General features: G+C 51.9%; 1 protein-coding gene across 1 annotated transcript in view; it reads left to right on the top strand.

Annotated features, from left to right (window-relative positions):
* Positions 1 to 16,783, top strand: part of spata20 (spermatogenesis associated 20) — a 34,586-nt gene extending 17,803 nt beyond the window's left edge. Inside the window, 3 exon segments of the mRNA XM_056577442.1 lie at positions 3,721 to 3,920; positions 6,174 to 6,254; positions 16,583 to 16,783. Coding sequence (XP_056433417.1) covers positions 3,721 to 3,920; positions 6,174 to 6,254; positions 16,583 to 16,783 — 482 coding nt within the window.
* Positions 16,784 to 26,170: the final 9,387 nt, after the last annotated feature.

Below are 26,170 nucleotides of genomic sequence, written 5' to 3'. Positions count from 1 at the left end.
GGATGGATGGATGGTTGGATGTGCAGACAAACAGACAGATGGTGGACCGGCGTCCCTAAGACGAGGGCAGAGCGAACAGAGTCGGTCCCCCTGGCCCCAGACTCCCCCGTCGCCTCCGAAGGCGTGCGCTCCACTCAGGTGAAGGATCGATTGATCGTCCTCTCGAACCGGTGTCATAAACCCCGCCTCGAGCACGTCACTCAGCCGCCGAGATCACATTTGACGTTCATTTAGTCGTTTCCAAATCCTTCCGGATTTGCCGAGCCACGACCGATGTCCCCACCGCTGCTCCGACGGAGAGACGGGCTCCCCTGGCACTCAGCCCTCTCTGATCCCAGATAACCAGCCCTGAGACCTCGCTGCTGCATCATGGGTACTCAGCTCCTCAGCTCATGGTAGCACTCAGCTCCGAGCTGCCGTGCGCCGCTCTGAGATCTAATTCTGTAAACGTCTTCAGAGTTCTGGAGTGCGTCTCTGCTGGAGTCTCGGCGCCGCGGCGTGGAGCCTGATCTGAAGAGCAGAGCTTGGCGAATGAAGCGAGCGTCGTTGTTCTCTGACGCAGAGTGCCTGGGACCTCTGTGAGCCGGCACTCTGAGACGTCCTCCCTCCCCTGGATCTCCTCTGGGTTTCTTTGTCTTCCTGAAGCGCTCCTCTCTCCGTCGGGCTCGGCTCACATTAATCTTCCGACCCGTTTCTCTTGAGATCTCTTCATTCAGTCGGCGTCTCTCGGCCCGTTCACGTTGTGATGCAAGGCATTCTCCAGTCTTTAATAGACTCTGCCAGCGTCCTCTGATACAGTTAGAGTTACCAACGAGAAGCCTCATCAGACAGCCAAACACTGTGGGACATCCACTCTCAGCCACAACAAAGTGTTCCTGATCTGAGGTAACACAGGCCGCTCTCCAGGAAGAACAGCCTCTCTCTCAGGTGTGTGTGTGCGTGCGCGTACCTGTATGTGTGTGTGTGTGTGTGTGTGCGCACCTGTGTGTGTGTGTGTGTGTGTGTGCGCCTCTGTACTTATTGGCGAATGAAGCGAGCGTCGTTGTTCTCTGACGCAGAGTGCCTGGGACCTCTGTGAGCCGGCACTCTGAGACGTCCGCCCTCCCCTGGTGTGTGTGCGCGTGCCTGTGTGTCTGGGTGTTTGTGTGCGCATGCCTGTGTGTATGTAAGTGTGTATGTGTGTGTGTGTGTGTCAGCTGCGAGACGCCACTGCAGGAAGGGGAAACAACAACAACACAGCTAATGGTTCTCCTTGCTGTGGCCGGTTGACAAACGAGGGCTGACAGGAGACGGGACAGACGTACACACCGGGACAGACGTACACACCGGGACAGACGTACACACCGGGACAGACGTACACACCGGGACAGACGTACACAGCGTCCCGCGTCCCGCCGCTCCATTGAGGCCGACAGCCAGAGGTCTGGGGGGGATTGACGGCGGCCATTATGGCGCCCGGAATCTCTGAGGGGTCGGGATCCCATCAAAGACACCGCGCCCCGTCACACACACTGTCAGCGGGAGATGGATTACCCCGCGACACCCCCCTGTGTGTGTGTGTGTGTGTGTGTGTGTGTGTGTGTGTGTGTGTGTGGTGTGTGTGTGTGTGTGTGTGTGTTTGTGTGTGTGTGTGTGTGTGTGTGTGTTGTGGTGTGGGGGGGGTGTTAAGAGTACGGGGGTTCGGACGAAGTGGCAGATGAACAGGCTGCATCTCAGGAGGCTCTTGTGTCCATCTCATCATCGCCGTCCTGAAGGTCAGCTAAAGGTCGGCCAGCCGAGTGGAGAACTGTGAGGCGCTCGCACTTAGTCAACGACAGAGACGGAGGTATGAGGGGAATGTGCTCTCAGAACCACCTGCCTTCTCTCGGGTCCAAGTTAGCACAGACTCCAATGCTAACGTTATTCTGAACATTGTTGCACATCTCTCTGCAGCACCAGATCTCCTCACGGGGGTGTTCTACCAGTGTTATTGTGTGGGTCGGGTCTTAGGTTTTTAAAGTAAATCACCTATTTCGCCCTTTGAGGTGCCAAGTTAAATGGTGTTTGTTTGTTGATTTACAACTTCTAACGTCTTTTTATATTCTTTATCTCATTTAATTTCTCTCGCACACACAGAAACACACACACACACACACACACACACACCACACACACACACACACACACACACACACACACACACACACACACACACACACACACACACACACACACACACACACACACAAAGAGCCATGATGAATGAGGTCACAGGGCGGGAAGTGAGCCTCTGCCCTCTCATTGGTCGCTGATTGGGAGATAAGGACCAATCACTTCACATTGCCGAGCCGTGCGGTCACCCGCTAGTCGCCACCATCTTGGCTCCAGGATCCGGACTCCGGGCAGACGGTGTCTGATACGGCCCTGTTGTTCTTGGGGGGGGGGGGGTTATGTTCTCATTTAGGGTCATTAGGAACATCCTGGGAAGTGACGTCAGTGTGACGGTAGCCATGCGGTAAACAAAAATCAGCTAATGCCTCGCCGACGCCCTCCTCTGACCGATGGCCTGTCTCTCTTCGTCTCCATCCTGGGCTATCGTCCAGCGAGGTAGATTAGTGTATGAGGAAAAAAATCGAATAAATGATATATTTTTTTTAAATAATCTGATTTTGTTGTTGTCTGAAACAGAGGTAGCCATGACGACAGTCTCCTCGGGGATGGGATAGGTCGTACGGTTCACTGCGTTGGTGTATTCAGTCCCCAGTGGATCACCTGATGGTGATGATGGTTATACTGGGCCGGGCCCGCCTGCAAACCTGTGCATACTGTGTTACCATACAGTTGGAAAGTCGTATTGTTTTTATGAAAAGTGTGTTGTATAGTAGTGATAGTTAAACTATGACGTCATGTACATATATATATACATATATATTGGATCAGTGTTTATGCGTGCGTAATAAGTAAACCTGGTGGGTAAATCAAGAATGGCTCTTTTAAAGTGTGCATCTCTCTCTGTACATACCATAAACCTTAGACATTTCGTTATACTATTGGAAGTGCTTAAAGGTGTCGTTCCCCGAGAAACCGTTTAATCTTGTTCCTTTTGAAATACGATAGGTCACTCGGAGTTGCATATGCATGCTGAACGCGAAAATGTTATTCTACCTCGATTGCCTGCATTAGCAAATGAAAAAAAATAGACTCATTAAACAAGCTATTTGGAAAAGCCTCACCAACTGACGTCAGTTGGTGAATTAGTACTCATGGCCTCGCCCACCTTGGCTTGCATCGATAGCATCGATTTTGTGGCCAGGTGACACAGAGCATCTCGGCTGGTCGGAGGTAGTAGCAAGTAAGATTGCGGAACTACTTCGTGCCCGGGGGGAACTCTTTGTGGCGAGGGGAACTCTTTGTGGCCGGGGGGAACTCTCGGGGAACTCTTTGTGGCGATAACAAATCAACGTTGCGTCTCTTGGCCAAGAAAGAAGAGTTGAGGAAGAAATGGTTGGATTGGACATTCATTCATTCATTCATTAATTTATTCATTCATTCATTCATTCATTCATTCATTCATTCATTCATTCATTCATTCATTCATTCATGGGGCAAGGCGGGAGTCCCCGGGCCGCGGCCACGGTCAACGAAGGTCCAATCCAACCATTTCTTCCCCTCTCTCTCCTTCTCCCCCTGTCTGTCCCCCTGTCCTCCTGTCCCCCTGTCCCCCTGCCCCCCTCGCTCCAGACCAGGACGGGGCAGAGCCCAGTGCTAACTCGGTGTCTGCGCTGAACCTGCTGCGGCTGTCCCACTACACGGGCCGTCCGGACTGGGCGAACAAGGCGGAGCACCTGCTGGCCGCCTTCTCCGACCGCCTCACCCGGGTGCCTATCGCCCTGCCCCACATGGTGCGGGCGCTCCTGGCCCAGCACCACACCCTCAAGCAGGTCAGCGCGCCGCCCCACGCCGTCCCTCCTCCCTCTCATTCTCTCTTTCTCCCTTTTTATTTCTGCCTCCCTCACTCCCTTCGCTCGCCTCATCCAGTCACCCACTCGCTTCGATCGCGCACACATTAGCTTCAAATGCGGGCGCACACACTGGCTCAAACAGTCTCTCACCTGCTCACTTCGCCTCGCTCACACACTTAATTCAAATGCTCACACATTGGCACACTCAACCCGCTCACTGCAGTTCGCTCACCCACTCCCTCACTTCACTTGCTCACTCACACACACACACACACACACACACACACACACACACACACACACACACACACACACACACACACACACACACACACACACACACACACACACACACACACACGTGCGCACACACACACACGCACATTGAGTAGTAACCTTAGAGCGCTAAGCTTTGCCCTGGTTTAACACGTTTTAGACTTTAAGCTGCACCGTGTAACCTTTTTACTGCAGCTGTTTACCACATCGCAAAATAGCTGAAGCAGAAATGTTCTCAAAGTCAATCCATCCGGGGAACTTCTCCCTGGTTATCATCTTAATCCGGTCCACTTATGCTCCCCCACATATTCGTGTTCGTATTTTTAGCTGGCATGTTGAAGAAGTGGAATATGTTGGCTGCGGCGCTACTATGGCTGTTCTATCGTTACCAGCATGGTTGCCATGTCGCTCTCGTGACTTCGTCACACTCTCTGGCCAATCAGTGGCCGGCCGTCTGCCGACGTCACCTTTTAGCATCGGCTCAGCCGCTTGGAACCTAGAGCGAGGCGGTACTAGAAAAAGCAGCCACTTGAGGTACTAGATCGCGGTGGAAACGCAAAAAAGGCGAGCTGAGTCGAGTCGAGTCGTGTCGAGCTGGTACCATGCAGTGGAAAAGCGGCATAAGGTTGAACTTCCGTTGCATGAGTTCGATGCCCTCCAGGTGTGTCCGCGGACCACGGGCCCATCCCCTCCGTACCTCCGTTAGATCCCGGTCCCGTGTGGAACCCGGCCGTCTGGGCGAATGGACTCCCAACTAAGCACTCGTCAAACGCTGAAGAACACATCACTGTTACAAAACACGACGACGGCATTGATCGAAACGTTCCCCTCGGGGCCAATCGCACCCTTATCCTTCCTCCTTTCGGCCGCGTCGAGGCGCTTACGTGAGCCAGTGTGTGATCAGCCCAGAGAACGGTGCGACGTGGTCCCAAGAGGGGGTGGAGGGGGGGGGGGGGGGGGGGGGGGTGGCAGGAGCCATGAATCTGCCTCACTCTAATGAAGCCATTCATTACAGTCTGCTTTTTCTTGAGGACAAAAATCCGGCAGCCATCTTGGCTCGTCCCAACTCCGGAGTCCAGGAGCGTAATTGAAAAAGTCGAAGGACGAGACGGGGACGGATCGCCTTTTAACGATGGTCTCCTAAACAGCAGGCGGCGCTAGTCAGTCATCGATGGTCCCGTTTGACAGGAGGGAGATAGGGCGGTGAACAGACGGCGCGGGTCTGCTAGATGGATGGGAGAGCCCTTTCTTTGGTTTCCTTTGGTTGTCTTTTTGTTCTTAGTTTCTGAACAAAACACCTCTCCCACACTCCCTCACCGGGGAACTTTTCCCCTGTAGATTGGATAATATACTGTGCAGCGAGGGAGGGATGGGGAGGGAGAGGGAGGGGGAGAGGGAGCATCATTAGTCTTCTGTCCATCAGGGGTGACCTGTGGGGGAGGAGTCACCCAAGGCGGGCGGGGTCAGCGAGAAACGAGCCGGGAGCTCTGAGGGCACACCTGCCTCCCTCGTTAACCTCCCCTCCCTCCCTCCCTCCCTCCCTCCCTCCCTCCCTCCCTCCCTCCCTCCCTCCCTCCCTCCCTCCCTCTTTCTCTCCTCTGTCAATTCTCACTCCTTCCCTACCCCGGCAGAATCTGTCTATTTTTGTAGTGTTCTTTCTTTTCTCTGTCCAACTCTCGCTCTTACTCTATCCACTCTCACTCTCTCTCACTCTCACTCTCACTCTCACTCTCACTCTCACTCTCACTCTCACTGTATCTGTCTCCGTGGCCTCTTCCCTCTCACTGTCTCTGTCTCCGTGGCCTCTTCCCTCTCACTGTCTCTGTCTCCGAGGCCTCTCCCCTCTCACTGTCTCTGTCTCCGAGGCCTCTCCCCCTACTCTCTTGGCCTCGTTTTACAGCGTGTTTCCAGTGCATTATGTATTCATGTGTTTGTTCATGCGTTTCATTGCGTTAGATTGTCATCTGTGGTGAGAGGGATGCCCCAGACACTGCCGGTCTCCTAGCAACCGTCCGCTCCCTCTACTTACCGCACAAGGTAAGTGTTCTCCGTCCTGGCTACGTGTGCGTGCGTGTGTGTGTATGTGTGTGCGCGCTGATGATGTGTCATCCTAACTAGCTTGTGAGTCATGACTGCCTGACCCTGAAATAATAAGATCAAGCTGTGACACACACTGCATGGAGTCTCTCTTCCAGCCAGCTCTGTCATGGCCGTGCGCGCGCGCGCGGGCACACACACACACACACACACACACACACACACACACACACACACCACACACACACACACACAACACACACACACACACACACACACACACCACACCACACACACACACACACACACACACAAACACACAGGCAAATACACAGACAATTCACAGAGACAAACATACGCGCGCACACACACACACACACACAGAGACAAACACAGAGACAAACATACGCGGGCCGCGCACACACACACACACACAGAGACAAACACACGCACACACTGAGACCCCTGCACATAAACATGCACCTAAACACGCACGAGCATGCATGCACTAATCAACATATAGACACATACACACAAACAGACACACACTGCAAAGCCTGCGCACACAGACACACACGCCTGGGACAGGGCGTGGGCGGTTGGCTGGCCCCAGTGGGCCTTAAAGGTCATTCCCCTAATCCCGCCATCCTTCACAAAAGTTTCAGTATGCAGTCATAAGTTGAACCTAAAGGCATTTTGACACCTCCAAACATCAGCCCAACTCTGTGTGTGTGTGTGTGTGTGTGTATTTGCGTGCGCGCGTGCGTGTTTGGGATCCGTGTATGCGTGCTCTGGTGTGTGATTGGGTTTGCGACGTGTGTCATAATGTGCGATGACATAACCTGGCTGGAGTGTGTTTGACAGCTGTCAGTTTGCGTCAGACGTGCGAAACAGTGCTGAGGCTGGGGTGTGTGTTCACCCGGCTCAGGGACGTGTTTTCCACCAGAGCCTTCCGCTCTGGAGCGCACCGGGAACACCTCATCCAGGAATGACTAGGAAGGTTAGGAAGGACGCCACACACACACGTGGAGCTCGTTAGGGAGTCTGCGTGACACCGCATATTCAATCCTGTGTTGTAATTACCAGGCGGAGATTAAATCATCAGCAACACACACATGTACTGTACGCAGACGCACACATACACACAGACGCACACAGACACGCACACACCCCTCGCTGTGTGAGAGTGGTCACTGGGTTCAGTGTTAATCGATCCATCGCTACTGAAATTACACCATTGAGTTACAGCAGCAATTTCCCAGTGATAGACACACACACACACACACACACACACACACACACACACACACACACACACACACACACACCTATACCCACACAACACGCACACTCCGTTCCCCAATCTGTCGTTTTCCACACACAGGTCATTTCACTGACCTGTTGAAATAAAGATTAATCTTCTTTATCATGGCAAAGTGTTGCAGACATGGAGAGAGAGAGAGAGAGAGAGACGAGAGAGAGAGAGAGAGAGAGATAGAGAGAGAGAGAGAGAGAGAGCGAGAGAGAGAGAGAGAGAGAGAGAGAGAGAGAGAAGAGAGAGAGAGAGAGAGAGAGAGAGAGAGAGAGAGAGAGAGAGAGAGAGAATCAATAATGTATTCTCAATCTCTCTTTTCCAGACTGTGCTTATACACAACAACAGACCTGTTCACACACGATCAGACCACAAGTACGACTAGATCGGAACCTTCAACACTACAAAACCCAGTTCATACTGATTGATTGAAGCAGTTCAGTTCAGCCCCAGCCCAGAGACTTGTATCCTGAAGTAGACTTTGCTTTATACACACGCATACATTGTTTTGGCAAGTACAAGTCGGGACTCGGTAGCCGGGGTGACAGATTGATCAGCTCATAAAGACGGATCCTTTTATTCCTCTTGTGCTTGATTTTTTTTTTTTTTTTACAAGCTCATTAAAACGTTGTTGAGCCCTGTTTTTATTTCTACTCTAATTAACAACAGCACACATCGCTGTCATCGCTGATGGCTACAGCGCTACGGCGTACATCAAACTTTGTACATTTATTAATGCATTCAGCTGATTGTATAAAACAACGTAATGAACTGCCGAGCTTCCTACTGTGAAAGGTAGACACTAGAAACCTCTACCACTGGACATGATGGTCTCTCTCACCATTGTGACTGCCGGGGCGCTACTGGGAATATCTTCTGGTGTATGATCCTACTGATGGTTTGAGTGGTTAACACTGGTCATGTCTCACAGCTTACTGAGGGTTTTAATTAGGGAGGTTCAGCGAGCAGGCGTGTGTGTGTGTGTGTGTGTGTGTGTGTTGTGTGTGTGTGTGTGTGTGTGTGTGTGTGTGTGTGTGTGTGTGTGTGTGTGTGTGTGTGTGTGTGTGTGTGTGTGTGTGTGTGTGTGTGTGTGTGTGCATGAGGACCTGTGGTTTCTGTGGGAGAGGGTTTTCATTGGGGGAACTCAGTGACCAGCGATCGATGTGCATTCTTGAGAGGGTGCATGAGCGGCCAACACGTGTTTTAGCCAAGAGAAAAACTGTCAACGCGACTATGGTCCTGATGAAGTCATCAGCTCAGTTGTTGCTGTCGGCAACTGGGATGGAGATGCGGTGTGGAGGGGAGGGGAGGGGAGGGGGGTTAGGAGCTCTGCGTCGGGACTGCCCCGGGTACATAAACTCACCCAGTCGCGTAACTATAAACCGAGTCGATCCAGGGGCGCAACGAGCAGAGCTTCTAAAGAGACGATCACGGTGTAACGGCACGAGGGAGTGCACGGACAGAGCTGATGGCAGCCGTCCCAGGGGGAACCCAAGGCGCTTTCTGCTCAACAGATTTCCTCGTAAAAATTGTCAGGGAGGAAAAGACTCCTCGTTCCACCGGTAGATCCGCCGCAACGCCCAGAGCGGAGTAAGGATCGGGATTATTTTACAATGGCTTTTCGTGTGTGTGTGTGTGTGTGTGTGTGTGTGTGTGTGTGTGTGTGTGTGTGTGTGTGTGTGTGTGTGTGTGTGTGTGTGTGTGTGTGTGTGTGTGTGTGTGTGTGTGTGTGTGTGTGTGTGTGTGTGTGAGAGATATATCCAGCCAATACAAACCCGAGAGACACTGCGCCGTCACAACTGATTGACACATAGTTTGCTTTCAACCCTTTCGTCTCAGAATCCAACAACAACATATTAATAACCGAGAGGTTTATGGTATCTACAAGGGGAGGGAGAGATGTCTGTTCAGACGGTCTGTGTGTGTCTGTTCTGTGTGTTCAGACGGTCTGTGTGTCTGTTCTGTGTGTTCAGACGGTCTGTGTGTCTGTTCTGTGTGTTCAGACGGTCTGTGTGTCTGTTCTGTGTGTTCAGACGGTGTGTGTGTCTGTTCTGTGTGTTCAGAGGCGTTGGGATCAGACTCCGGGCCGGTCTCTGCAGCCATTAACATGAGAAGCAGAGCCTCCCGCTTCATTGTGAAATAACGATCCAGCGCCGCTCCAGACAGACACGCACACACACACACGCACACGCACACGCACACATACCACTTGAATGTGAGCTCGAGGCACTGATAAATAATTCAATGTTGTTTTTACTTATCCGTTCTTAATAACTGCTTAATGTCCCATCTGGTGGTGCATCCCGATCCCGTCTGCGGGTCAGTCCACCGTCTACACGGTTCAGCTCGCTGACGTTCCCGTCTTAAAGGGGAACAGCCCCATTACCTCCTTCCCTTCCCTGCATCAGGGCTGTAGGCATCAGGGCTGTAGGCATCAGGGCATCAGGGCATTAGGGCATCAGGACATTAGGGTATCAGGCATCAGGGCATTAGGGTATCAGGCATCAGGGCATTAGGGCATAAGGGCATCAGGGCTGTAGGCATCAGGGCATCAGGGCATCAGGACATCAGGGCATCAGGACATTAGGGCATTAGGGCATCAGGGCATTAGGGCATCAGGGCTGTAGGGCATCAGGGCTGTAGGGCATCAGGGCATCAGGGCTGTAGGGCATCAGGCATCAGGGTTGTAGGCATCAGGGCTGTAGGCATCAGGGCTGTAGGCATCAGGGCATTAGGCATTAGGGCATCAGGGCTGTCTTCTCTGAGCGTCTGACTTACGCAGTACGAGGAGCCTGCAGCAACCTCTAATAGGATCTCTAGCATCAGGCATTAGGGCATCAGGGCATCAGGCATTAGGGCATCAGGCATTAGGGCATTAGGGTTAGCAGCAGAGGCTGCTCTCCAACGTCTGTGTCCACTTTGAGCGTAATCTAGGTTGAATGAGTTATACAAAGCCAGAAGCTAGCTCTCACTCTCCCTCTCACTCTCTCACTCTCTCACTCTCTCGATTTGGCTCACTCACACCTCCGGGGCTGGAAGGTACTCTCCCTGTGTCGCGTTATTGGTTCCAATCGATGGAGGCGGGCTCAGTGTTGTTTTGGTGCTGCGGTCGTGGTTCATGCTTTCCCTAAAATGTCGGTTTTCCCTGCGTTGTAATCAATGGAGCCGTCACCAGCGCACTGGTGGAGGGTGAGGGTCAGGATGGTCTCTGCCTCTGGACTCGCCATGATGAATTGTCTCCAAAAGTTCTTCCATTACAGAACAGTATGGCTTGATTAGGGTTGTTCCAGCTCCCTTGATGGTGAATTTGATCACTCTCTCTGTCTCTCTCTCTCTCTCTGTATGTACTTTCGTCAAGTCCTCTACTTCATTTCCTCTCCTCCCTCCTTTACTTGCTTCCTCCTAATCCTCTCTCTCTCTCCATCCTTCCTCCCTTGTTCCCTTCCTCCCTTTTCCCAGGTCTTCTATTGTTTCTCCTCCGCCTCCCTTTGTGTACTTGCTCTCTCTCACCGTTACTCTGTACAAGAATGCAAGCAATCCAATTATTTCTTTTTTACTTATCATTTTTTTATGGGCACATTAAGACCCAGGAAGAGCAAAACAACAGAACAATGTAACGCATTGCGCTTTCTCTTCCTCTCTCTCTCTCTGTCTGTTTTCTTCTTTCTCTTTCGTTCTCTCTTTCTCCCGGTCTCTGTCGTTCTCTCGCTCTCGCTCTTGCTCTCTTTCTCTCACTCTCCTTCTCTCGTTCGCTCTCTCGCCTTCTCTCTCTCTCTCCGGGTCTCTCTCTAATATATACGGAGGAATGAGTGGAGAGGTTATGAGCAGGGACGCCGAGGCCCGACATTCAGACGTAACATCTGAGATTAAAGTGAAGTGACCGCTGCACAGAATCTCCTCCCGAAGGGGAGGAGACTAACCATCCATCACGCACAAGCAGGGCTGGAGGGCCTCTGCACTGGATCTCTGAGGTTTAAGATGTTTTTCTGTGTGGCATTGGACAGCTCCTGCAACAACACCCTGTTTACACAGTACATAAACAGGAAACTATGGCAAAAGTAAAAATGGAAAACATGAAATAAATACCAGGCAAAATAAATACAGGAGGTATTTCATGGAACATGACAAAGCTTGTGTCCAAACCGTGGATATACAGAACTAACACACTTGTATTTATGGACGCCTGCAGACCAAGTGGTAGAGGTTTTGTGTGTTCACCTCTCAGCAGAAGAGTGCTGTACACAAGTTTCTTCAAATGCGTGATTGATGACTTCATAGCAAAAAAGACTGGCGCCCGCTCAACCCCATCTGTGTGTATAGCGACGGGTGGTGTTTTAATACCCACCCTGAGCCAGGACATAAACCTCCACCTGCAACGATCGCTTTCCAAATGCATAGAAACCGGTCGTTATTCATCTCATTGTCTCCTAGAGCACAAGACCAAATCGAGATCCATTCCTTTCACTATTTCACCAGCCTCTCCCTCACTCTCTCCCTCGCTCAGATCCGCAGGGTAATACTATCTGCATTGAGTCTGTTAAAAGCCCCGCCGGCAGCACATAATAACGACATAATTAGCATTAGTCTTGCTGCCTGTCACCCAGACGGAGAGCAGGTTGAAAGCGGTGTGACAACAGAGAGGAGCTGGTGTCATATCGGGACGCCGCAGCCCCCCCCCCCCCCCCCCCCCCCCCCCCCCCCCCCCCCCCCCGGCTCAGAACACCTCCAGCGTCTGACCCCATCACTCAGCGTCGGGACCCGGGACACTCGCTGATTAGGGAGTGCTTAGATGGGAGGAACGCCGTCCTGACGAACGACGTTCCTCTCTGTTCCTTAAGAGTCGGGACGATGAATGGAAGTCGGGGGGGCACAGAAGGAGCTGAGCCTCCGAGTACGTCGCTGCCTCCGCGCCCCCCCTGGAGGGCGGACTCGTGGATTAGACACAAGACTCGCCCTTAATGCGTCTAGTTATGCAACAAGGCTTCGAACGAGGCGAATCGCCTGCAGAGTTCTACCCGTGATTTGGACACGCTCCGTTGACGAGCGAGTACGATACGATGCGGGCAACGTTTCATCTGAGGTTCAGGTGAAGTGCGGCCTCTTCGCATGGCTCACCTGGGTCCCAAGAAACGCCATTGGGTGTGGATCCTCAAACCGGGAATCCGACGTGAGGCTTCAGTGCACTCTGAGACTAGTGGAAAGAAAAGAGTTATCGCTAAAGTGACCCCTGAACTGGCCACACACCGGCGCCGAAGTGCAGCGGTGCGCATTTCACGCGCGTCAATTGCCGCCCCTAGCACCAATAGGAAGCGGCGCACTGCAGCACCGTTGTGATATGTTTTAGAGAAGCAAAGAATAGGCTACCATAACGTCATATCAGTTGTTTTATGACTACATATATGGCCCTGATGCCCATGATCCTCTGTTTGTGCTAACAATGATAGTCACATTAATTCATAGTTACTTTATGTACTGTCGGGGACTTTGTTTATGGTTTAGTCACTTTACAGACTTTACATACTTTCATTTCTCATTCTTTTTGCATTGTGGAATTGTTCATCGAGTGCATGAACATTCTCCATATGTTCAGGATCTTGTATCAAGCCGGGATGTACCAAACTGCTATGAAAAAGCGCTTCTTGAGGGTCGGCGACGCTAGGGAATAGAACAGTGGCGTGAAGCCTAGTTGGGCAGCGCGGTGCCGGTGTGGGCTAGTACGTCCGGAACAATGGGGGCGTTCTTTTTGACGCGCCGGCGTGTGTTGGGCTTAAGAGTTATCGGTAAATTGCGGGATGTGGGGACGTCATAACAGAAGTTAACGTGAAAGTGCGGGCCTTTTTACAAATGCTCAACCCGGGTCCCGAGTGCAGCCCAGGCGGAGAGCTAATGTAGCTAACAAGCATGATTCTAACACCAGTGCTAACCATGCTAATGCCTAAGCATGTTCCTCCAGCCCTGAGCAGAGTAATGTATGCACCTGTGTTCCTGCTACTTCAGGAGGCCTGGTTCTGGGACAGGAGGAGTGTGAAAAGAAGCCCTCAGGTTGGACATAGTCCCAGACATAGATGATATACTCAAATTATGTAAATGAACCAAAAGATGTTTCCTAGCAGCTGTGATAGTTGATAGCCCTTTAAGGTCCCCTTTCTGCTTGGATGTCACTCTCACTTCTGCGGTGCCTTCCACTGCCGTCAGGAGTTGGATAGAATTTAACCATTTGACAGATTAGGTGTGTTGGTGTGTGATCGTCTTTGTGTGCGTTTGTGTGTCGGTGGCCCTGCGGCGACGGTGTAGCCGCCTGGTCGTTAAGGTGTGTGTGTGTGTGTGTGTGTGTGTGTGTGTGTGTGTGTGTGTGTGTGTGTGTGTGTGTGTGTGTGTGTGTGTGTGTGTGTGTGTGTGTGTGTGTGTGTGTGTGTGTGAAATTCAGCCGTGTTGCCGCAGCTCTTCCTCAGGTGTGTTAGCTTCGGAGCTCTGCGTGTATGTCTGCACACGCACAATTGTGTGTGTGTGCGTGCGCTCGTAGCCTCTGCAGATCTTGGCCCCGCTAGCTGTTTGGCTCTCGCTAGCTGTCAGTGGTTAGCGCGCCATCCATCTGTTTGCCCGCTTGCTGCATGGAGATTAGAGGGAAGGTAAATGTTTGAGAGTGTGTGTGTGTGTTTGTGTGTTTGTGTGTGTGTGTGTCAGCACAAGTACGCAGTGTTCTTAAGTGCGTTAGCTTGGCCGCGGTTAGCCAGTGGGAGGGAGCTGTCAGGGTAAGGACATTTAACAAGCTGGTAGTGTGTGTGTGTGTGTGTGTCTGTGTGCACACACGCACGTGCACACAGACACAGGGCTCCATTGTGGAGCAACACACACTGCATCTCGCACAACATTATTGTTTCACTGCGCAAAGCATTATCACACGCAGTCAGTCTTCCCTCCGCAGAGAGTGCCCCCCCTCCCCTGGTCCCCCCCAAGGGAGCAGCCCCCCACCCCCCCGTGCTGCTCTGACCCCTGCTGGGAGAGAGACGGGTGTCCCCTGCTCGGGTGCCGTTAACACGGAAGACATACCCGGGTTGTGGCCTTTGATTGGACCGTGGCAGGGAGGGTATCGTGTGTGTGTGTGTGTGTGTGTGTGTGTGTGTGTGTGTGTGTGTGTGTGTGTGTGTGTGTGTGTGTGTGTGTGTGTGTGTGTGTGTGTGTGTGTGTGTGTGTGTGTGTGTGTGTGTGTGGCTGTCACAGAGTAGGACTGCTGGATCCCAGATTCTTCTTGGGGCAGCAGATGGACTCAGGATGGGCTGTGCTTCAACTTTTACTGTTACTGTCTATACGTGCTGTCACCAAGCCAGCCAGCGAGAACACACACGCATGCACGCACGCACGCACGTGCACACAAACACCTTCCGAAGAGGAATTGCAGCCGCCCCATCTCCCAAATTTAATTGCATGTTTTCAGGTTCCGATTTATTGGCTGATTTATTGGCTTCGAATTCATGGATTCAAACATGTACACGCACACACACTTTCATACAGCTGCAACCAGACACAGCAAACACATGCACACTGTCATACAGTCACACCTGGACACACCACACGCACACTGTCATACAGCCACACCTAGACACAACGCACGCACACTGTCATACAGCCACACCTAGACACAACGCACGCACACTGTCATACAGCCACACCTAGACACGGTACAAGCACACATGCATTGTGCACTAATCGCTAATGGACTGGACAGAGGCTCAAGAACTGGTGTATGTATCTGAGCTCCCATTGGTCGCTGGGCCTGCTTTACCTGTTTGTGCTCTATCATGTAAATGACCAAGGGTTTCCCAGCAGCTTTGATCGTTGACAGCACTGTAGGGCTCGGAGCCACCGACCGGGCGACGGATTCAGAGCGGCCTTTGAGCTCCTCTTTCTGCCTGGATGTCACTCTCATTTCTGCGGTGCCTTCCATCTCTTTCCCAGCCCCGTGTGTGTGTGTGTGTGTGTGTGTGTGTGTGTGTGTGTGTGTGTGTGTGTGTGTGTGTGTGTGTGTGTGTGTGTGTGTGTGTGTGTGTGTGTGTGTGTGTGTGTGTGGTCAGAGCTGCCATGTTTCTCTCCCCCCTCCCCTGATGATTCCCGGGTTAGCCAGAGGGCGCCGCTACGACGAAGAGGGAGGCAGATGGACCCGCAAATAAGACAGGTGGACAGACAGACAGACGGACGCATCCTCCAAGCCTCCGTCTCCCTTGCGGGGGAGGGCAGAGGGGGTAACAGCGGTGGATAATGCGGGAGAGGATGGGGGGGAGGGCGGGAAGTCTCTGTTTGTTCTCGGAGTCCAGTCTGCTCCTGTCGCAGAGCCAGCCTTTTCATACGGTAAAGCTGATTGGCTGATTGGCAGCCATCCAGACAATCAGCTTCACCGTAAGCCAATCACAGGGCGTATGCCAGGAACAGCCCTTCTACAAGAGAGAGCGGTAGTGAAACAAGGGCCCTTTGAACCGCTCAGCGGTGTACCGCATCGTAGTGTATCACTGGGTACTCCCCGGGATGGGAGCATCAGAACAAACCTGATCCGCCCATCTCGCGCCGTCGCTATGGCTACATGTCTGTGAGCGACAAGGCCGACAGCCAATGAAATGAGTACCTTCAGTTTCTCAAAGGCCTTGAGTGGCCTCACCTCGCTGAGCATTTATCCCACGTTCAGGGTATGGGGGGGGGGGTGGGGGGGGGTGGGGGACGTATCTCCCGCCAGGGAGCACCGCCGAGATGTTTCCAGAGCCATGGGAGCTGGACATACGTCTCCCCCTCCCGTCTACTGTCTCTGCTTATGGGGGGGGGGGGCGTTTGGGGCGGTCAGGTGTTATCCATCTCGCTGGCTCCTCGAGACTAGAGGAGCCAGAGCGTTTGATTGCCCCCATCAGCTCAGTTTGACTGAGTTGGCCAGAACTTTGCTCATCACCCGTCTCTCTCTCTCTCTCTCTCTCTCTCTCTCACTCTCACTCTCACTCTCACTCTCTCTCTCTCTCTTCCCCCTCCCACCCAGGTTCTGATGCTGGCGGACGGTGACCCCCAGGGCTTCCTGTCCCAGCGCCTGCCCCTCCTCTCCTCGCTGAAGCCCCGCCCAGACGGCGCCGCCACCGCCCACGTCTGCCAGGACTTCACCTGCGCCCTGCCAATCAGCGACCCCGAGGAGCTGCGCCGCGCGCTGCTAGAGCCCCACCCCCCCGCGCCCCCCGCCCTGTAGAACCCCACCCGACACGGCCGCTTGGCTAGTTAGCACCTTAGCGTCACGCTACCCCCATGGCGAGCTGCATGACCCCCAGGGGGGGGTTACGGGAACCCTCCGTCTCCGCTCCGATCCAGAGTCTGTCCCTGCTTGAAGCCCCGCCCCCCACGGTGCTATCCTCTCTAGCGGAGCAACAACCAACCGTCTTTCTGGACCACTGGAGTCTCCAGCCCCCCCCCGGGGCCCCTGAAGAACCGGGGCCGAGACCCCGGGGCCGCTGCCGTTAACCGACGGGGACCTGACAACCCTAATGAACGGACGTAACTCTGCCCTTACGTCCGGAGCCGTCAGAGAGCACACACCGCAGCCGGGACGCAGCCACAATGGTCTGATGGAGTGGTCTGTCTCCCTCCCTGGATGAATGGCTCCTGCTCTGGTTCCAAACCCTCACCATTAGTGTCGCACCTGTCTGACACCTGTCTGTCTGTCTGTCTGTCTGTGTGTGTGTGTGTGTGTGTGTGTGTGTGTGTGTGTGTGTGTGTGTGTGTGTGTGTGTGTGTGTGTGTGTGTGTGTGTGTGTGTGTGTGTGTGTGTGTGTGTGTGTGTGTGAGGTTCTATGTTGCATGCCTGCGCGCCCGCGTGTGTTCTGTCTCGGCCTAGATGCGTGAGCGAGAGAGCGTGTGTGTGAGAGAGCGGGAGAGCGTACGGGTCTATCTTGCATGCCTGCCTGCCTGCATGCGTGTGTTGCGTATGCGTGTGTCGCTGCTGTGCGTGCATGAGGGTGCGTGCTTGCGCACATGTTTGACGCATGAATCAGAATGAGGATAATCCCTCTGCCTGAATACATGCATGTAGATTGGTGAGAAGTGGCGGGTGAAATTCCTCAACTGACGTCGAGCATGTGTGCGCTGTGATGTGTGTGTGTCAGCGAGCGAGCCAGCGTTTGTGCCTGTGAGTACGTGTGTGTCCTCCCTAACAAGCAGCCCATGCACCATCTGCTCCCCCTGGACGCTGCCCCCCCCCCCCTCCTATGTCCCCCCCACCCCCCCGTTCCCGTCTCCGCGGGCCAATGCAGCCCGATGCTCCGAGCTAACCCAGCCAGCAGACTCACATTAAACAGACCCTCACGGTTCATCCTCACACTGTGTTCTGTGTTCTTTCAGAGAAGAGAATGATGATGTTTTTGCAGCATTGTCAGGCCCTGCCCATCGGTAGAATAGAGTATAGGAATATAATGGAATGGTAATAGTAATAATTTAGCTCTTATGTGTCCAGCCTGGTTTGAACGTTTGACGTTCATCACGTTTAAGACGTACTCATGCTTTCTGTTTGACTGCAGCGGTTCATCGTTTAAAAAGAACAATGTACTTCCGAGCGGAACGACGGGAAGACCGATGTTCCCGTACCATCTATAGCGGTGATGTCGGAATATCCGGCTATTAAAGAGACGAATTCTGACGAATGATATCGCTTACACAATAGCGCCTTTTATACGATCTTCCTTTGGGCTTCAGCCAGCGATAAAAGTGACTGAGGTCACAAGATGAATGTGTCGTCACCTGACCTGTAGCAGTGCTTTGATTAAAGGTTAAAACAGGCGGTGGTGCTGCAGTACCGACCTCGTCCACTGGGCCTCCCGCGAGGTTCTCCGCCGCGGAGCCTCGCCTGGCATGGGTCTCTGCAAGGCGGCCCTTTTGTTTTCCCCTCGTCTCGTCAAACCTCTCGCTCTCTCTTGATTATGTATTTTTTTTTCCTGCTGTCTGCGTTCCTGCTCATCTGGATCGGGGAACCACACACACACACACACACACACACACACACACACACACACACACACACACACACACACACACACACACACACACACACCCTCCCTACCTCCCCCAGCGGTGTTATAAATACATCACATGAGGGAGAGGCTGCTCTGCTGTCTGTTCTCCTCCCTCCCTCCCTCCCTGGGTGCGTGTGTGTGTGTGTGTGTGTGAGTGTGTGTGTGAAAACACGTGTGCTTTTCAGTCAAAAAGCCCGAACATATGGGTTGTGTGTGTGCGGCAGTGTGCGTGCATGTCTGTGAAAGAAGGCAAACAAAGCAGAACATGAAGTCCTTGAGTCCTTTGAGTGTATGTGTCCCACACACAGCGTGGGTGATACGGGGGGCAGGGCCTGGTTGCAGGGTGTTAACAGGGGGTACCCGGGCCCCAGTGGTCCCTCTGGCCGGAGACCCCGTACGCCTCCACGTCTAGACGGCCCTGCGATGGAGCGACACGAGAGGCGGCCGCAGGCTGCTCTGCCAAAGTTTTAATCTGCGACTAATCTTTTCACTCTCACACCATGCTGTCTTTACAGACACGCTATCTCCTCTCTCCTCTCCTCTCCTCTCCTCTCCTCTCTCCTCTCCTCCTCTCTATCTCGTCTGGCTTGCTTCAGGGCTGTGAACATTCTTCATTTTTGCCCTTTTTTCTTTCCACCTTCGTCATTTTCTATTCCAGCAGTCCTTCACGCATTATCCAGCACACACACACACACACACACACACACACACACACACACACACACACACACACACACTACCTGAATACGTCCTCAACACAGGACCTAATCAGTTTTTTTTCGTGGGGTCTACTTGACACTGCATATTCAATTAGATTTTTTTTGTAATTACCATCCAAGCGGAAATCATCGCACACACACACACACACACACACATTGTTTCATGACAATGAGCCGCATCGGGTCCCTTGTTGGCGCACGGAGCTGATCGCTGAAAGGTCTGCGGCGGCTGACTGGTGATTGGTGCGGAGATGATGAGTGCTGACCCCGGCTCGCCTGTTGCTCTGGTAATTATGGAACCCTGATCTACACGCCAGGCCCGGCGAACATCATCCTTCACTCGAAGCGTGTCCATATGTTAGCGTGCGTGCGCCGCTACATCTGCGGCGCACCAATGTCTCACCAGCGTTGCACGGTGGAGTAGAAATCGTCCGTGTGTGTGAATAAGTGAGAAAAGGTCTGTGTGTGTGTGAGAGAAACAGTCTGGATGTGTGCGTGTGTGTGAGATAGGGCCCAGTTGTGTTTTTCTGTGTATGAGTGACAAATCGTGTGTGTCTGTGTGTGTGTCATCCTGACGATGTGTTAATGAGACCAAGGGGACGTGTGGGGCTCACGCAACGCTGAGAAGTACACAGAAATTATCCGTTCTCTTTAAACAGCATGGGCTACAGAAACACACGAAGTGAGAGCAACAGCCCCTCAATATCCCTGGGTTGAACTTTCTGAATCGACATCATCTGACTTTTCTCATCTGTTCGTTGCTAACTCAGTTTTACGTCCCAGATTAGCATTACAGTCATTGGTTTCTTAATATTTTTCTTCTTTGTGTCAGGAAAGTTTTAAATGTTCTCAGTAGAACGCAGCTCAGAGCACGCCCCAGTCCACACACACACACACACTCCACACACACCCCTGTGCATCAGCCGTGTTGGATGGCAGGTGTCCCTGCCAGGTAATCAATATGTCTGGGGTTATTTGTGTGTGTGTGTGTGTGTGTGTGTGTGTGTGTGTGTGTGTGTGTGTGTGTGTGTGTGTGTGTGTGTGTGTGTGTGTGTGTGTGTGTGTGTGTGTGTGTGTGTGTGTGTGTGTGTGTGTGTGTGTGCGCGCCACCACCACCATGAGCCTGATAAGCCACAAAACTCCCAGAGAGGTATAATCAATACTTCCCCTCCTCACCCCGTCCAGTTCCAAGCTCTGACGGTGACTAGAATGTGCAAACGCACACTCACACGCACACACACACACTGCAGCTCTCTGCCAATTAGCTTGCTCTCTTATCTACCTTGCTTGCTTATACGAAATGTTGAGGTTCCATATTAATTATGGTTTCTATGAATCAGTGTTGGTTTCATAACGCACTTTATTCTTAAAAATCATCCGCTTTGATTTAGACATTAATGTTTTGCTATTAAATTGTGCTGAAACATAGAATCTGAGCCTTGATGCTCAAGAGCGAGATCTGTTGACCTTTCCTCCAGCTTCTGTCCTGCTTCCAGGACTCGTGGGCGGGCTGCAAGAGCAGATGAGATTTCATTCATCTCTCCTCCGGTTTTCTTAAGTCCGCAGTGGCTATGAAGTGAATTCATGGCATCAAGGTTTGGCTCAGATTCCCCGACCTCAGAATTTCCCCAATACTGGAAGGTTTCTTTTCTCTCTCGCTCTCTCGCTCTCGCTCTCGCTCTCTCTCGCTCTCGCTCTCGCTCTCTCTCGCTCTCGCTCTCTCTCTCTGGGGGGGTTGGGGGAAAGCTCTTGCACCGACATTTCTGCTCAACCTGCTATGCGGTGGTTCTTGCTGAAGGCCTTGTCTTCGTGTCTGTGTCTCGCTCAACAGTTGGTTAGCAAAGTGGAACCGTCACGCTGGGCCTTCTCCTACATAAGAAAGTCCTCCTCGTATACGTGTTTTGAAAACATTGCGGTCTGCTACATCAACTCCAAACTTTCGACCAAGGATGCCCTTTTTTTTTTTTTCGAACTGTAAATCCCGAACCATGACGATGAGGGGCCGAGTCCGGAGTCGTTCGGTTCCAGACCGCCGTTTGTTTTTACACAACTGATCGCGGAATTCCCGGAAGCTTATGGATTCAAAGTGGAACCAAGACGGCCGCTCTGTGACTCGGGTTTATCTGAGGTTTTCAGTGATGCTTTCGTCACATCGATGTGCATCACTCTCCATCTGTTTTACTTTTATTTATTACTATTCAGCAAACATAATCTAAGTAGCAGAAATGAACACATTGATCGCAAGCAGATGATATTGATTGATCGTTAAAGGGCCCCTGTTTTACCACCAGGTGTGAGTGGGAGGAGCCATTACAAGCCGTTTTCTGCCCTGCGACTTGATGACATCACAAGTGGGAGTGTCCACCTAGATGTACCTAGATCAGTCTACCGGCATACCCAGTGTTCTGTAATATCTGGTAGGCTTATCTTTCCATCAACAGCTGTATGGATATCCCACTTGTGATGTCACTAAGTCCACTAGGTTCATGGGGTAGCATGTTGCTAAGGTGCTAACAAATCACAGTCAATCACACACTGTGGTAAAATAGGGGCCCTTTAATAAGCAGGTCGATTTTAGTCCCCATGCTCAATGTAATCCTATAAGGTAGGTTGAGGTGGACATATGGGTTTGAACCCAGAAGCTTAGTCTGGGAGTCAAACATCCTAACCACTAGACTACCCTGCCTCCATGTGTTGTGTGTCGATAGTATTCCTTATCTGCATTGGAAACGCTCAAATTAATGTAAATCTGTGAATTCAAGGATCACATTATTGCACATTATCCATCTTTCACCCAAACGTCTGGCCATCTTCTCCTTCTTCTACCCTAGAAGATCTGAAGCTCTTTCACAACGCCCTAGGGAGGAGGAGGAGGAGGAGGAGGAGGAGGAGGGAGGGAGGTGATGGATCAGAGTGGGTGACTTGGTCGGTGTGTGAGAGAGGGAGAGTGGGGTAAAGATGGATCTCTGCATCCATATTCATCGGTCCTTCCAGGGAGAAGGTCAGGGGGGGAGGGGAGGGGAACAGCTTGGGTAAACAAACGCAGCCCAGGTCTTCATGGCCGACCTAGCTCTCAAACGTCTCCTGACCCCGTTTCCTCCAACACACTCCGGTTTCCTCCCCCTCGGTTTGGCTTAATTACTCACCGTCTTCCCTTTAGCTAACGCGTGGGATGGGCCATGGATCACACATCACACCGCGCCCACCCTGGTGTCCAGAAGTCCAAAGATCAGCCCGGTGCCGTCCAGGACACCCCCCTGGGGCCAGCGGACACCGTAGCCATGAGCTACGTCCTCAGGTGGAGCCGCGACGGAGGAGGGAGGTAACACGCAGCCACCCCGTGACAGAGTCCCAGGACGCACAACATCCAAGCCTCGCGCCTCAAACATCGACATTTACATTCAGGGCTTTTATCCAAAGCGGCTTACAATAAGTACATTTGTCCGAAGAAAATAAACAACCATATATCACCTTCGGTACAGTAAGGATGTTCATAGAACCAAGCACTAATAAACACTAAGTTAACCCCCTTCCCATAGACGACAAAGACAAGGAGGATAAGATGGTACACGATGCTAAGTACTATTTTTAAGTGGCAGGACATGGGGGTTCCTCAAGGCTTATAAGGGAGCTTCAGTAGCAGAAACCAGATCCATGCATCTGTCGCACTCCGGCCCTGATGTGGCCGACTGCAGCGGCTTTAGAAAGCCATCCCTCCACAGACTTCATAGTGGAGTCATGGATTAAGGTATACTAGGAGAGCGTTCTGAATAACAATAACCATCCATATGGACAAGATTAGGCGGGAAAGCAACTGTTTACTGTACTTGATCTGCACAGTGCCAAGAGAGTTAAGAAATGCGAGCTGTGCTCCAAACCATATTGCAGATTCAATGAGGGGTGGAAAATGCTTTGGATTTTCAGATGATCTGCACATGATCTGAGTTAGTGTTGAACGCAGGTCTTCACTCTATATCTCGTTGATCGATTTAATGTGCAGAAAGGCCTGGAATCTCCCTTTTCTGACGGCTCCATCTGTAACATTAGACCTTTGCTCCTGGTTATGTTATTGATTATTGATGGACCTCATTAAGGCCGTGCCCTCTACCGTGTATTACTATCGTTTATTCCAAACATGGTATTGATTAGTTGTTGACCCCGGATTATCATCGCCTATCCGCTGTTGACCCAACGACCAAATGTTTTTTGCAGAGTAAAATTGTGTGTACACACAATCTATGTGTTTAATTTATTTATGTTTTCTTGTATATACTGACATTCGATGCGGCTATCGCATACGTATTTCATGTATTCATTTGATAAACCAACAAACTCACCTCAGCCATTCATCATCGGACCGAGCCGTTTCCGGTCGTGTGTTTGCCCCGTGGGGGGTAACTAGAGCAGCCCATGCCAAGGGGGGGACCGGAGTACTAGTCCATCATGTTAACCTAGTAAGATGGATGGTGGTGTTACCCTACCCTTTCACTCGGTACGCCTCCACTGTAGTCTCCCAGTGACTCTTGGTTGTCATGTTCTGAGATGTCATGCTCGTCTCGTTCTTACAGAGTGAGAGCTGCTTCACCCACCACACATCGGTTTATCTTCAGCTAGCTTAGCTACGAGGTCACGAGGTCCGGACCACGGTATAATTTCTTCTACTTTTTCCTTTTTTTTTTTAATCATAATTTTTTTTAAGATATCTAATCTGCGCTGTATAACTGTATAATCAGGAGTAGAATACATTAACATATAGCTAATGAGTGTGTGTGGTGTATAGCTTGGGTTGTGTTTGAGGTGTCTTGAAGGAATTTTGCTCATCCTGAATAGCAGTAAATAAGCTCCACTAAAATAAATGAATGAGGACCTCACTCATGTCTAAACCCTGACGACGCCCTCAGCTCAGGTGAACAGCAGGAGGGCCGGGGGGTGTCCCGTTGGTGGAGGGTTGCCATGGTTATGGATCAGGTTGGCCTTAGCTGGGATCAATGTGGGTCAATCAACCCTGACTGGCAAACGGGGCGGAGGCCGCAGCTGTAACAGAGGCAGTCGCACACAAGAGCACGCACAACCTGGTTAAACCCCAACCCCCCCCCCCCCACACACACACACACACACACGCACACGCACACGCACACGCACACACATGCACACGCATGCACACACATGTACCCTCGATGTCCGAGTCCTTGACATTTCCTCGACATTTGTTGACATTTTGCGGACACGTGTAAACCGGACGATCAACGCCGTGGTCCAGCTGAACAGAGGGGGGGGGGCTGTGATGACCAAATGCCAGCCATCTGTCACTGTAAAGTTATGGAATTGGGGGGGGGGGGGGGTCCGGGGTACAGATACCGGGAAGAAAGGCACCCAAATAGAGAGAAAATGGATATATGTGTTTGTCATCACAGGCCCTCGGCCAGTCGGACACACAAACACACACACACACACACACACACACACACACACACACACACACACACACACACACACACACACACACACACACACACACACACACTGTGTGTGAGTGCAGGGAGCGGTAAGCGGTTAGAGCAGGGGGGGGTCGTGGCCGACATCATTCCCCCCGGACGCACGCGAGGCCCCCGAAGAGTTTTTTTTTTTTTTTTACTTTTAACTGCTGAGGTCATTTGAATTACGAAGACTCTAATGTAGCGTAGCTTCGCACGCTAGTGCTACGCGGAGCCGCTGCCCCCCCTCCCTCTCCGTGCAGAACGATCACTTTCAGAGCATTCCTTTCAGAGAGCAACGTTCTCCTCCGTCATGTCAGTGAAATTGCATCCAGCCACTCCGGGGCTGATGGGAGCGATATTAAGAGATTCTGAACGTCGGAAGCTGAGCCGCGCGGTTATTGTTAGCATGTGTTAGTCCACGAGTCGGGAATCGGTGGATCTGATTGGTGAGCTGATATCAATAGATCCCGCCCCCCAGAGCAGGGGAGATCCGACGGCAGATAGGAGAGATGACGTAACACTAGGAGAGATTCAAACAGAGTGATAAAGACTCAAAGACTTATTTATCTCGGTATAGTTTAGGAGGAGATCGGGTAGTGGGGGGGGGGGAGGTAATTCCTAAGACACGCAGAAACCTTTCCTAATAAAATAAATAACTCTTTGGAAGGCTTTTTGTGCTTGAGCTAAATAACTGGGATAGCAATCTAAGTTTTAACCAAAATGGCATGACCCACTGGCCTAGGAACAGGTGCTGTCCCCCTCCCGTTTATCCTTTATTCTCTGGGTGCGGAGACGCAGACGACAGATCTAGGTTAAAGTAAAGTAAAAGTGCTTTCTTGGTATCGGCTGCTGAGCCATTTTTATTTTGTAAATAGCACAGCCCGGGGTTATCGGCCTATGACTAATTACTGGGATCAGCTCGGAACATCAGCAGGGATAATAGCACTTCGTTTTTAGACTCGAGTTATTTTAAGCCATTACATCGTTGTTTTTCGTCTTATCTTTAACGACGGCGAGAGATTAACACTTTCACACGTTCGCACGGCCGTTGCGCCGGTGGTCACATGGTCCACAGAACGCCGTGGACGGAGGGGATAGTTAAATTCCTGCCTGGTTGGACGTCTGAACTCCAAACAGCACCGCGACCGCAGAGAACATGAGGGAAAGCTGCGCTCCATTCTTCATCTGGAGCTTTCTCGGGAGCCTTGGAATACTTGCGTGGCTCCTCGCTATTGTGGCCGTAACTCTCTCCAGACTTGTCGGGGGGGAGAAGTGAGGGGCAGCCAGACGGCAGGCCCTCCTCTCTCTCTCTCTCTCTCTCTCTCTCTCTCCCTCGCTGCTTCATACTCTCGCTCTCTGTCTCTCGCTCTATCTCGTT

The sequence above is a fragment of the Gadus chalcogrammus genome, chromosome 18 (assembly GCF_026213295.1).
Source record: "Gadus chalcogrammus isolate NIFS_2021 chromosome 18, NIFS_Gcha_1.0, whole genome shotgun sequence".
Lineage (NCBI taxonomy): Eukaryota > Metazoa > Chordata > Actinopteri > Gadiformes > Gadidae > Gadus > Gadus chalcogrammus.
Note: the sequence above shows the minus strand (reverse complement) of the source record. Positions and strands in the feature narration are given on the sequence as shown.